At 38.2% G+C, this 12,558-nt stretch overlaps 1 protein-coding gene across 2 annotated transcripts in view; it reads right to left on the bottom strand.

The window, feature by feature from the left end:
• Positions 1–19: 19 nt before the first annotated feature.
• Positions 20–12,558, bottom strand: part of PAN3 (Poly(A) specific ribonuclease subunit PAN3) — a 38,612-nt gene continuing 26,073 nt past the window's right edge. The window contains exons 9-15 of one of the 2 annotated variants that reach the window (XM_073074649.1): positions 10,243–10,364; positions 7,665–7,767; positions 6,709–6,845; positions 5,689–5,767; positions 4,783–4,898; positions 3,391–3,553; positions 20–2,910 (exon numbers count right to left, since the gene is read on the bottom strand). In XM_073074649.1, the coding sequence (XP_072930750.1) occupies positions 2,821–2,910; positions 3,391–3,553; positions 4,783–4,898; positions 5,689–5,767; positions 6,709–6,845; positions 7,665–7,767; positions 10,243–10,364 (810 nt within the window). In that variant the 3' untranslated portion in view covers positions 20–2,820. Of the gene's footprint in view, positions 2,938–3,390; positions 3,554–4,782; positions 4,899–5,688; positions 5,768–6,708; positions 6,846–7,664; positions 7,768–10,242; positions 10,365–12,558 lie in introns of both variants that reach the window. The other variant, XM_073074648.1, reaches the window with a different exon arrangement.

The following is a 12,558-nucleotide window of genomic DNA, read 5'->3' as shown; positions in this document are numbered from 1 at the left end:
TACAAAAATAAAACAAATATTGATTTAAAACCATTTATTCATAGAAAAAAATATACACTTACAATTCTGAAAATACATTTTTTATTTTAAAGAAAATGTTTCTACATAGATCGGAATTTGCAGCGTCACTCTCGGTATAATAATATTCGGCTAAATTAAAAATAAATAAAATCGTATAATTAATCATAATACAGAATTTAACTAAATAACATAAGTTGCGATAATACATGTATAATTTTCATACATTTTATTATGTAACGGGTACGCCATTTTAAATTTCTTAATTGAATTGTCGATATATCGACACGGTTATATGGATTGAGCTTTCCACGAGTTTTGCCCGGTTGAAATTATGATCACAGAGGAATTTAAAACTGCGTATCATTTTTACGCGTTACGTAATAAACAGTTAGGGTTTTTCGACACTGGGGTAAATTCGTATATTTGAATTCGCAAGTAGTTTGTCAATATTTCATATTCGGCAGTCGTGTACTGAAAATTGTCAAATTTAGCAACTTTGATATGTTGAAAAGTTTCAAAAATCTGGCCCAAGTTCATTATCATGCTTACTGATTTACCCCATCGCCGTACTATTATTGGTAACATATTTTAATTGAAATCATTTATATCTGTACTCAGTATAAAAACATATCAATGTGTAAAATAAAATAGACAATAATGTAAAATGAAAAAATCATAATTTTCGTGGTAACTGCCAGTGTACTTACACCTGGACAAAAGTATAGTAAGCAATGGCAAGAAAAGTAACAAACAAGAATATTCAGACGTAAAGGTGCATGTGACGGGCGACAGTGGCCGTGCATTACTGACAATGCGCTTTCATAGACTTATTAGAATAGGTCTTTATTATTGCAATATACAGATTGCTATCAAACGGCCACGTGTCTCCCTATCGATTGCACTGTTCACATTATATACAAATTCAGATCTACGTGGTTTAAACTGATTAGTTGCGTACAAGCGTCCGCAACTTGAAAAGGGATTCGCCGCTTCGCCTAACTCTTAGCCCGCCAGCTCCGGAGTCAATAACAAGTGACCGTTAAATGTTCAGTTAATACAATAGACATATCAACGGCAAATAATGTTTGACTCATAATTGAGGACAGCAATGCGTTCCAACTTAGTCGCAGGCGTATCAGTACGCCTGGGACTTATTTGGAACGTTTTGTGTGTTAGTATTGCCTATCTCACCTTACGATCCTGGTTCTAGATCATCAATGCGGTAAAGCAAAAACGGGGGGAGATGAGAACAGATGTTTCGTAAACGGATTGATATTTAAATTTATCCGATTCTAGATGTATATCAATTTATTTCTGCTATACCTCTCTTCTTTTCTCTACCCGTCTTCGTTTAGATGAATATCGAACCTAAGACCGAATAGTCGTGGGCGGAAGGACAATACAAGAGATTTCTGTTTGGGCTGGCAATGCCGACGTCCATACTATAATTTTATTATTATAGGTACTGTCGCTTTGGAATGTCGTGGCGTTTCTTCAGGCGGCTGCTTTAGGGTACAAAACTATAGTTGGACACTTAAAGCTCAAAGTGGGTGATAGAAGAATAATAATTAATTAAACATCCAGATATTCATAAAAATATTCATAAAGTATTGTGTGAAATGTGGTGCAAATATTGAAAACGCACCACCATCTTACTGCTAGATGAGCTCAGTTCTATATATGAGATCGTTGCTAACTCAGTATCCCTCCTTTATAGCACTAGTCGTGGACTGTGAGATGCACCTTCGTTTTATTTATGTGCCTACGTAGTCAACTTGTGATCGAAACCGCAAAAGGTTTGTGCGTTATAAAGTGGTTTCACAAATTCTAATGTGAACACAATCCAGCTACTATGGCTCACATTATAAATTATTATCGATCGATACATAACCTTAACTCTAAGACGATATCATTATAGAAATATCGATTACAAATCGTTTCAAGTCTCGTGAATCACGTTTCAACGTTTTAAATTAGGCACACACATCGAAGTTGCAAATATAACGCAAACAGTTTTGTATGCATAAGACACTTAAATATACTTGAGTCTCTCTCGAACTGACTATCTCCATACACTAATATTATAAACGGACCGATAAATGAAACGTCCAATGACGTATGAGTACAGACCAGGAGCATGCAAGATTCACCTGCTACGTCGCTTCGCTAGCTCTTCACTAATATCTAAAACGCGCGCCCGATGTGAATCTAATATATAGGTGATCATCAAACGAGGCGTGTACACACTGAGTAAACATTAAATACGTGTCGATTAATAATTAGTAGGTATATTAATTAATTATGTGATGTATTAGGTATCCCCGGTGGGGGGTTCTGTGGCACTGTCGGCGGGGGCGGCACGTAGCAGAAACGATTGAGCGAGCACCCGTAGCAGTAGGGTACGAAGGCGGGCCAGGTGAATATGTAGTGCGTACCGGGCGGGGGGGGCGGCAGCGGCACCGGCACTGAGGGCGCGAGTACCGGGGGCGGCAGGTGCAGCGGCGGCAGCCCCGGCGGCGGCAGAGGCGGCGGCGGCACCGACGGCGCCGGCAGCGCCGGCGGGGGCAGCGCTGGCGAGAGCAGCGCCGGCGGCAGTAGCGCCGGCGGTTGCGGTGGCGGTGGCGTCGCCGGCGGCAGCGTCGGCGACGGCGGAGTCTGTGCGTGTCGGTGCGGGGGTTCGATACGGGGTACATCGAAAGACAAAGGGGGCAGTTCGTATTTAGGTCCATTTCGCTTGTGAAAGGGGAGGCCAGACGCTATCTGCGCCTCCAGGGGACGAGGGTCCCCACGGGTCGCGGGCTAGGGGGGCGCATTGGCCGCTTGCATTACTTCGTCGAAAGCTTGTTCCAGGAATTGCTTGAGTTCAGAATATGAGACTACCAGCACGCTCTGCTCGTCGCGGGACATCAGTTCCACCTGTTAGTTATATTTTTGAGAAATAAAAAGATATTTTTAATTTTAGACCAATGAGTTTTTTTTTTAACCGAATCAATTTAATTTGCTTTATTTTAATTTTAGAGAAATCTTCATAATAATAATTAAGGAAAATCGTCTTGTTTCTGATTGTATGAAAGGTTAAATTAATTTGATTCTTTGTAAAATTTTGTTAAAAACCCATTCTTCTAAAATTATATTCTCACTACGATTATACAGACAAAATATAATATAAGGAATAAAATAAAAAGTGCACTACAGGCAACATCGCTTACGTTTCGAACATAAAGGAAAATAATATTCTACAGGCAACAACATTTACACATCTATTTAACGAAACAAAACAATCTAAAGGCAACGATTCTAATAAGCTAACAAAGCAAAATAAATTTGTAAATTCTACATTTAAATATTGACGAAATGGATGAAAATAACCTTGTTGTTTGTGCCGCTATCGAGTTGGTTGAGGCAGTAAACGACGTGGGCCAGGTCGATCCAGGGGCGGCCGTCCTCGGTCACCGAGTGGAAGATGTAGTCGCGGAACAGCTTCAGCATGTAGCGATCGCCGGTCTCGCTCCAGGTTCCGTCCAGGTTTAATCTACATTATACATCAGTTTTCTAATGTATATCTTAATTTAACTTAATATTTAATTTTAATTGACTCAATTTGTACACCACCATGTGGCAAATGTGAGATTCTAATAATTACGATCTGTAACTAACACCAAATTGTAACCACATCGCAGCAAATAAAGATATTTCATTTCATTTCATGCATGTATATTACACTAACGGTCGCGTTCACAAACAAAGCGTGTGTGTACGTATGTACGTATAATCCGCGCCAAACTACTAGTCCGCTCTAAATATAGAAATGAGCTGCGTCGCCATAGCAAATTGTACGACTATACCTGCTCGCAACAACTTCAGAGCGGACAAGCAGTTTGGCGCGGGCTATACGCACGTAATAATTGTGTAAGAATCAATATGGTGTACATAAGTAATTATTGGAAATGATTGGTAACTGTCGTATTGTATCAGGTCTTTTCATGTCATAATAAAATATTTAAAATAACTCTGGTTGTATCTTTTTCAAACAAATTTGTGACATTTTCTAGCAAATTCTATGGTGTCGATTTGAAATTGAAATTTTCTAAAAATTCACTTAAATAATTTATCCCCGTCTCCAAAAGAAGTGTTATATAATTTAAAAAATAATTGTATTATCTGTCAATCCTGATTTATGAGCATGAGCATTTGCTGCATTAGTATGGCGTTTTAAAAATGAAAATGAAAAATTTTATCTGTATCGTTGACAGTAACATGTTGATGAACGACGTTGGAAGGTCTCTACACAAAGAGTGATTGACGTAACAATAATCACGCAATGCACCTGATATTAAGTTGTCACTGCCACCAATGGACATGTAACGGACATATAGAACATTGTAGAACACGAGTAAAAATTGAAAATTGATCATGAATGCATTGCTAACGCTGCGCTCTAAGGGCGTAGCATAGATAAGTATAGATATCTCACCGCCTTGAAGGATCAGAACACAGCAGTGTTAAACACTGCTGTGTTCTGATTTGAAAGGTGTGGTAAGGGAGACATACTTTTCTGAGGCGTTCCAGCTTAGTCCTCAGGGGTAGCACAACTGTAGCCGACCTCAGGTAGGAATATCTAATCCTACCTGGGGTAGATTACAGATGTCCATGGGCGGCGGTAGCCACTTACCATCAGGTTGACTGCACGCTCGTTTGCTGCTCCTATATTATAAAAAAGAAAATGACATAAAATCTAAGTGTATGATAGTTGATACTCACTCCGGTCTCTCGTTAATCATGCCCATCTTCACCAGGATGCGGAACAGGCGCCCGTTGTCGAACTCGCGGTTGAGGTGGTCTTCGAGCGCATCGGCGCGGCGTTCTAGATCCTCCACCTAATCAAATCTTATTAGTAACTTGTATGTATAATAAATTATATTCAAATAATAAATAACATACTTAAATATTTTTAAATGTATAAAATATATAATAAAAACTGGGGTAAGTCTACCAATTCGCACTTAGTCAGCTGGGTGGCATAGTCCACCCTAAATAGCCTAAACTAATCTCACTCTGAGAAGAGACCCATGGCCCAGCAGTGGAAATGAAATTGGTTGATGACTAAACCTAACGAATCTGATCTGCGCAGACTTCAGAATTGGGTGTAGAGTTATACAATATTGCTACTATTGTTGTATAAATCTTAATATTAGTCTTTTCAAAGTATAACCATGGAATTGATATCATTTTGCTTTTTACCACGCATTAATAAGTAATAGTAATGGAAGAAAAGTCTATTTACTCACATTGGAAACTGAAATTGTAACGACACTGTATTTACATAAATGTTAATCTGATTTACCTTAACTTATGTTATAATATAATTTATAGCTTTTGAAAAAGTCTTTATTTTGTTATAAACAAAATCTGGATATAAATATAATTTAGGCTCCAAATAAATATTTCTGTAACAAATTTAAATATAATAAAAAGGGCAAATAGAAAATAAGCAGACAACCAATAAGGTAATCTGTGATAATTATGTCAATGCACATGAACGCATTGATAGTTTCCTGTGTTAATTAGCATAACTTCCTTCGAAGAAAGTCGTATTTTACAACTTTTTAATATACAACAGTGTATAGCTTTCCAATAATTTATATTATACTCTGCTTTATAGTATACCTGAGTGTAGAACCTCGCCCCAATCATGGGCATCAGATCAGTCACGTTGCGATGCGGCTGTGTGGATGACAGCAAGTACCTAATGCGAATAAATTTTATTAATAAAAAGGCTTTAGCACTAACAGTAGCAAATAGTAAAAATAACTGGCAAAGCAAGAGTCGTATACAAAGGGGATTCGACCCACCAAATTTTCAATATTTTTTTGTATTTGTTATCTTAGCCATAGAAGTAGATGCAGTTCAATAGATATAGCGAATAACGCAGAAAAATAGCGGTTTATTGTAGGTTGACCGCCATTTATTTTCAAGCATTTGATTTTTAGTATTTGTTTTTATAGCGGCAACGGTTACAAATACTTTGTAAAAAAAAACAATTGGCTATCCATTACGATTCAAGATATAGAACCCTTTGGCAGATGAACAGACAATGGAGACTTAGTAATAGGGTTCTGTTTTACTCTTTGGGTCTGAAGCCAAAAATTGTAAATATGGCATTGTAAAATCTATTGGATATTCAATATGTTGGTATTGATCTCATATACAACATGACACGGGAAGGTAGACAATTGTTATATTTAATATAACTTTATTTAAGTTTGGATTATAATCTATTGCCGTGTCTTACACTCAGACAGCACATGTGTTTTGAACGTGAACTAGTATAATACATTGCCGTCTGTAGAATATAATTATATGCATTATATTTGGCTTGTGTAAGTATGCGCCGCTGGCAACATAGTGTGGCAAAATCCAATGTGATCTGCAAAGTTAAGTAATGAGCTGACCATTGTTGACCAAAATTCTTGCGCGATTCCATGCCGGAGGGCATGGTAATCTGTCATTGAAAAGTAGTTTCCAAAGTTTATAGGAGGCTTTTTGTCTGAAAATATCACACACATGGCCAATTACCTTACACCTATACCCATTTAAACATGGAAGAGTACTCTCCAGGCCTGTTACCGATTTGGAAAGACACCTGTAGTAGAACAAAAAAAGACAAGTAGCCGTGTATAAACTTACACAATCAGGTTCTTGAGGTCCGACGAGTAGCTGCGGGTCACGAGGTCCAGGGAAGCGGACAGGTTGTCCAGGTGCCTGGAGCGGCAAGCCAGCGACAGAGCCAAACGGCCCAGGCCAGTCAGGTCGTCTTGTTGAGCCTGGATTACAAACAAACATCAATCTCTAGTCATTGGTACCGAACTTGACAAAGTGGCAACATCTGCCACACCGATCCAAGGAAGAAAGTTCTTTCCTAAAGTCTGCCACAGATATGGTGCTACTATTGAGGATTAAATGGGAATGTCTCCTGTAAGTGTATATTTTAGAATACCCTTCACATTAGACCACAGCAGAGCTATTACTGATGTTATAGCAAATGCAGATGGTAAGTAGCTACTACCGCCCATGTACTATAATCTACAATCACCCTCAAACATAATTATAGTTTGTCTTAGTTCCGTGACAGATGCCTCGCTACCCCTGAGGAGTAAACGCTTTAGATAAGTATCCCTTACCACACTCTCCGAACTGTAACAGCATCGCTTAACATTGCTGAGGCATGAATATGAAGTACGAGCTATTGCCCGCGGCTACGCTCGCGTTACGAAGTAATATTATTAATTAAGAAGTAAGTACTAAAGTTTATACAAACTTTCATCCCCTATTTTATCCCCTTGGGGGTAGAATTGATCAAAATCCTTTCTTAGCGGATGCCTACGTCATAACATCTACCTGCATGCCAAATTTCAGCCCGATCCGTCCAGTGGTTTGGGCTGTGCGTTGATAGATCACTATGTCAGTCAGTCACCTTTGAGTTATATATATTTAGATTAGGCAGAAATAGGGGGTGGTGCCTGCCGAGTGGAACCACTAAGGGTTCTACATTAAAAACATTATGTAGCTAAAGTGCATCTACTCAACGTCGACAGTAAAGCGACGGTACCATTTAATTTGAGAGTAATATAATGTACTGATACCTGGTTGACATCGCTAGCGTTGGCGAGCAGAGAATCGGCGGCGGCGCACCAGGTGATGCGAGCGCGGCAGGTGTTCATGATCACCTTCGACAGATCCAGGCTCCTGGAAACAAATGGTTATCTTATTTTCTTTTTAATTATCACCATATATATATATTTATTATTTTACATTATTTAAGTCGAAGTAATAACGTCGAGAAATAGTGGTTTCTTTTATGGCCACCCTCATTTAACTTCAACTTTTCGTTTATTTTTAGTATTTGATGATATAGCGGCCACGTTTATATATACTCTGTAAAAGTTTGAAGAGTCTATCTATTAAGGTTCAGGAGATGAAGCCCTGTGACAAACGGACAGCGTAGGCTTAATAATAGGGTTTAGTTTTTACCCTTTGGGCATGGAACCCTATTAAAAAAATATGATTATGGTTGAATTCTGACTTCAGATTAATTTCAACATAAATAGTTTCTCTTTTGTTTGACAATCGATATTCCTATTTTTTTGGTAGCTGGTAAAAGATGTATGTCTGCTGGAATCCTCGCCGACCTTTACAGGCAGAGGTAGTTATAAAATATAGTACATATCTGTATTTTAAAAACACGCGATTTGTACAAGTGCCAATATAAGTAATTTTATCGCAAATTCGAATTCATAGTAAATATTTACGTTTTTCACGTTTCGCTTATCTCGTGCAATTGGAGGAAATTACGGGTATAGTATTGAAGATAATAATATTTACGAAATTGACTTTTAAGCGATAAGTTTATTTTGATCCCAGCTTTATAATAAAACGAGCTTTTGCCCGCGGCTTCGCTCGCGTTACGACGTAATATTCCCATCCCCTATTTTATCCCCTTGGGGGTAGAATTGATCAAATTCCTTTCTTAGCGGCCTTTTTCCTTTTTTTTACACCATTGCGTTTCTAAAAGAGTGTGTTATATTATATATATTGTCTATTCTGAGTATCCCAAAGTTCTCGTAACAATAGCTTTGTTAGCTGTTAAGGTGGGACTTAAACCAGTGGCGTAGCGTGGGTTCCCGTTGAACGGGCGAAGACGAATTTGTAGCTCCTTATACGAAAAGGTCGACAAAAAAGGTCGTCAAAAAAATTAAAGTTAAAATAAAACAACCTCCTATTGGAATATTTTTTGCGTGTGCCTGAAATAATTATTCTCTGATATTTGTGCGCGAAGAAAAGGCTCTTAAGATTTTTTCTCGCCTCTCCCACATGAAAGGTACGCCTACAATTAAACCGAGATGTGACTAACAAAAATACGTCTCTTTTAATATTATATTGAATTGATGCTTGTACCTATCACTTTGATGATTATCGATATTTTAGAAGTCATTGATGTATGAAAGGTACGCCTCCAACTTGAAAGGTACGCCTACGACCAAACCGAGGTGTGATTGCTTACCTTTTATATAACAATAAAAGCGTGTTAAAAATACGTCTCTTTTCACATTTTATTGACTCGATGATTGTGCCTATCACTTTAACGATTAACGATATTTTAGAAGTCACTGATGTCAAATATCATAACATTGTACATATGTTGAGGGCATAAAATCTAGATACCAGAGCATATAACGTTGCTATCGTCCACTAGATAATTCGAGCTCGTTATCTGTGCAAACAAGCGGATGTGCATAAGTAAGAAGATGATTGCCGCGCCATTTGAAATGTATTATTCGCGGGCGGGAGCATGATTTCTATGTGGTTATTTTGGTCAAGTGCCCTATTATTCTATTAGGCTATCTCGTGTCATCCGCCTGTTATTGTGCACAATGTTGCAGTTCATCTCGTTCATCTATTCTCTCTATTCAACTCTGATTGCGGTGATCTCGGTGCCTATGATTGATAAACTTGTTTACTTGTGTGCCCTGATGATATGAATATTTTATTGGAAATAACTCATAATAATTTAGATTTAAGTTGCAACAATATAAGAAGTAAAGTTCGTATTATTATTAGGTTTTATGATTTTTTTTAAGTTTTTCAGAACTTACTTCAATCATATTTAGATTAAGTAACAGACGCGTATGTGGGAAATAAAAATAATTAGACGACTACATTCCCGTTCTCACCCAACTGATAGATTAGTATATTTACCAGTGTATGTATGTATATTTTATTGGCACGACCTGCAGCCTAACGCGATTGATAGATTTTAACATGTGCGGTGTCATACGAATTGGACGTTATCGAGGTGTATCGAGACAAATCCCTTGAAATCTCACCAAGGGAGGTTCGAAAGTTAGTGGTTATTTAGCAGTAGCAGTATTTTCCCAAATATAGTGGTCAGACTAAGGTCGTCGGTGACCCGGGGCGGAGGCTAAGGCTTAGGCTAAGGCTAATTGTGTGGAGGCCCCTAGGTTGTAGGGCCCGGGGCGGAGAGTTGAATGGAGGCCCCCAGTGTAAAAAGTTCGTCTTTGATTCGGTGACCATTTTTTTCGCATACTGCTACATATTTTATAGATTGTTTGGTTCTGACGACCTCCCCCCGGGTTCCCCCCGGTGCCCCCCAGGAGACCTCCCGGGTTCGGGGGCCCTCTTAACCCGCTAGAGATAGTTTACCTGCAAGCCAATCCAGCGGTGTGCACGGCGCGGAGCGCGGCAGTCAGCTGCACCAGGAGGCTCCACAGCACGGCCTCGGGCAGCAGCGCACCGGACGCTACGGCGCGCAGCATCGCGTTTTTCTATACGAACACAAATACAAATTCTAATATTATAAATGTAGCTATTGGAGGCCATGATGACAACCCGCGTGGCGGAGCAGTCACCATGCCGGTCTGACGCGCAGGGGGTCCTTATTTCGATTCCCGGCCAGACAGATTTCTAAATGATGAACTTAGACTTGTTTCTGGGTCTGGGTGTTTGTGTATTTGTCTATGTGTGTGTCCATAGCACCCACGATACAGGGAATCCTAGTGTGGGGCTGTCAGTGTAGAAAGCGTTTAATTTTTTTTAATGTAAATATGTACAGAGGAATGATTTGAAAATCCACCTCCTTATCTGCGGAACCGAGGTTCGAATCCATGAACCTCTGAATTTTCGAAGTTTTATTATTTACTTTAACGGGTTGGGTAAATATCTTGAAGCTAGGTATAACTCAAAGTCTTAACCACTTCTACTAATACCGCTTTTTGACGAACTTGGTGTCATTAAAAAATCCGCAAATTCCTATAATAATTTAATATGATCCAATTTTAACCACTAGGTAAATTAAAAATAATTAACCTAACATCATTGTGCCTACTGACAGCATTGTTAAGCGCTGCTGTGTTCCGATTTCAAGGATGTGGTGGTAAGAGAGAGATAATACTTAATCCAAAGTGTTCTAATTTAATCCTCAGGAGTAACAAACGTATCTGTTGCCAACCTCAGTTAGGAATTTTATCCAATCCGTGGTTAATTACAATTATCCATGGGTGGCAGTAACCACTCGCCATCGTGTAGACGCAATGACAAGCATTCTGCTACTTCAATATTAAAAATGCGAAACGCTAATAATATTACATGGGAACATTTACATACATAATTTAATATGAAACTGAAGGCTCGCATGGTGGACATGCTCGTTAGAAATTAATTTTATAACTTGCTTTAGCGGTGAAGGATTCTAAGTGTACCTATTGCAAAAGAGTATCTGAGAATTCTGTATTTTACATAATAGATTGGAGAGGTCGATCCTATAATAGATACCAATTGTATCAAGGGCAAAATCGGGGCAGATAAAATAAGAAACACAATTTGAATCCATATTTGGTCCTTGTCTGGGGTCAATCGATACTTCTATATTTGTGATTCCTCCTGGAACAGATCGGAGTAACGTCGTCGGTCTAACAAATTCTAAAATATCTCCAAGTGGCCTAGATTTATAATAAACTCGATATTAATGAATATTGGCGTTATCTGAGAATTCTGTATTCTACGTAATAGATTGGAGAGGTTGATTCGTATAATAGATGCCTCTTGTATCGAGGGATAAATCGGGGCAGTTAAAATAAGCAACACAATTTGAATCCATATTTGGTTCTTTTCGGGGTCAATCCGTATTTCTATTTCTAACTGTGATCCCTCTATGAAGAGATCCGAATAAGGTCGTCTTTCTAACAAATTCTAAAATACCTCCAATTGGCCTAGATTTATAATAAATTTGATGTTAATGAATATTGACACAATAGAAATATCTTTGTTAAAACTTAGCTTTTACCATTCGAAAGACCGATGGCAATGCAATGGTTTAAGAACTTTGTAACAGTTTTAGCATTTGCATATCTATATATACGCAAATATGCAAATGTACAAAATGCTATTTTATAGCGTTATTGCATATTTTTGTAATATATTTTATATTTTAAACTACAGGAGTGCAGTTGGATGATGCTCCATTGTATTATTCAATAACTAACCATTCTAAGGGTCATATTCAATCTATCATAACTCTTTAAGTAAATTCTGTAATATTTACGAAAAAGTAGGTATTTATAATGGTCATCGAGAAAAGTCATAAAATTACGGAAGGAGGTGCTTTTCAAAATTTTACCTTTTGACAATTATTTTCAATGCGCTATAAAAATGTGACTGTAAAGTAAATAAGTAAGTAGGACTGTGTTCACATCTCCATAACATGAAAAAATATATTTTATTTTTGTATAATTTTTGTACAAATATGATAAAGTCCGTTGAAATGGTACATCTGGGTTGTAATAGTAAGAGCACGCAATTTTATTCTTTGAATGTCAAGGAAGGGTTAATGTAAACCAGGGGTCCCCCTCCAGTGGACCACCAGTGGTTGGCAGAAGCCAAATTATGGTCCGCGAACATTTTTAAATTTAGCGGGCTGTTTATTAAATTTAGCCGCTTGAAAGTAAGTGATGATTTGCGTGT

This window comes from Epargyreus clarus, unplaced genomic scaffold, assembly GCF_041222505.1.
Source record: "Epargyreus clarus isolate Ecla_fem2 unplaced genomic scaffold, WU_Ecla_fem_2.2 ptg000007l, whole genome shotgun sequence".
Lineage (NCBI taxonomy): Eukaryota > Metazoa > Arthropoda > Insecta > Lepidoptera > Hesperiidae > Epargyreus > Epargyreus clarus.
This window is presented reverse-complemented; position numbering and strand designations above follow the sequence as displayed.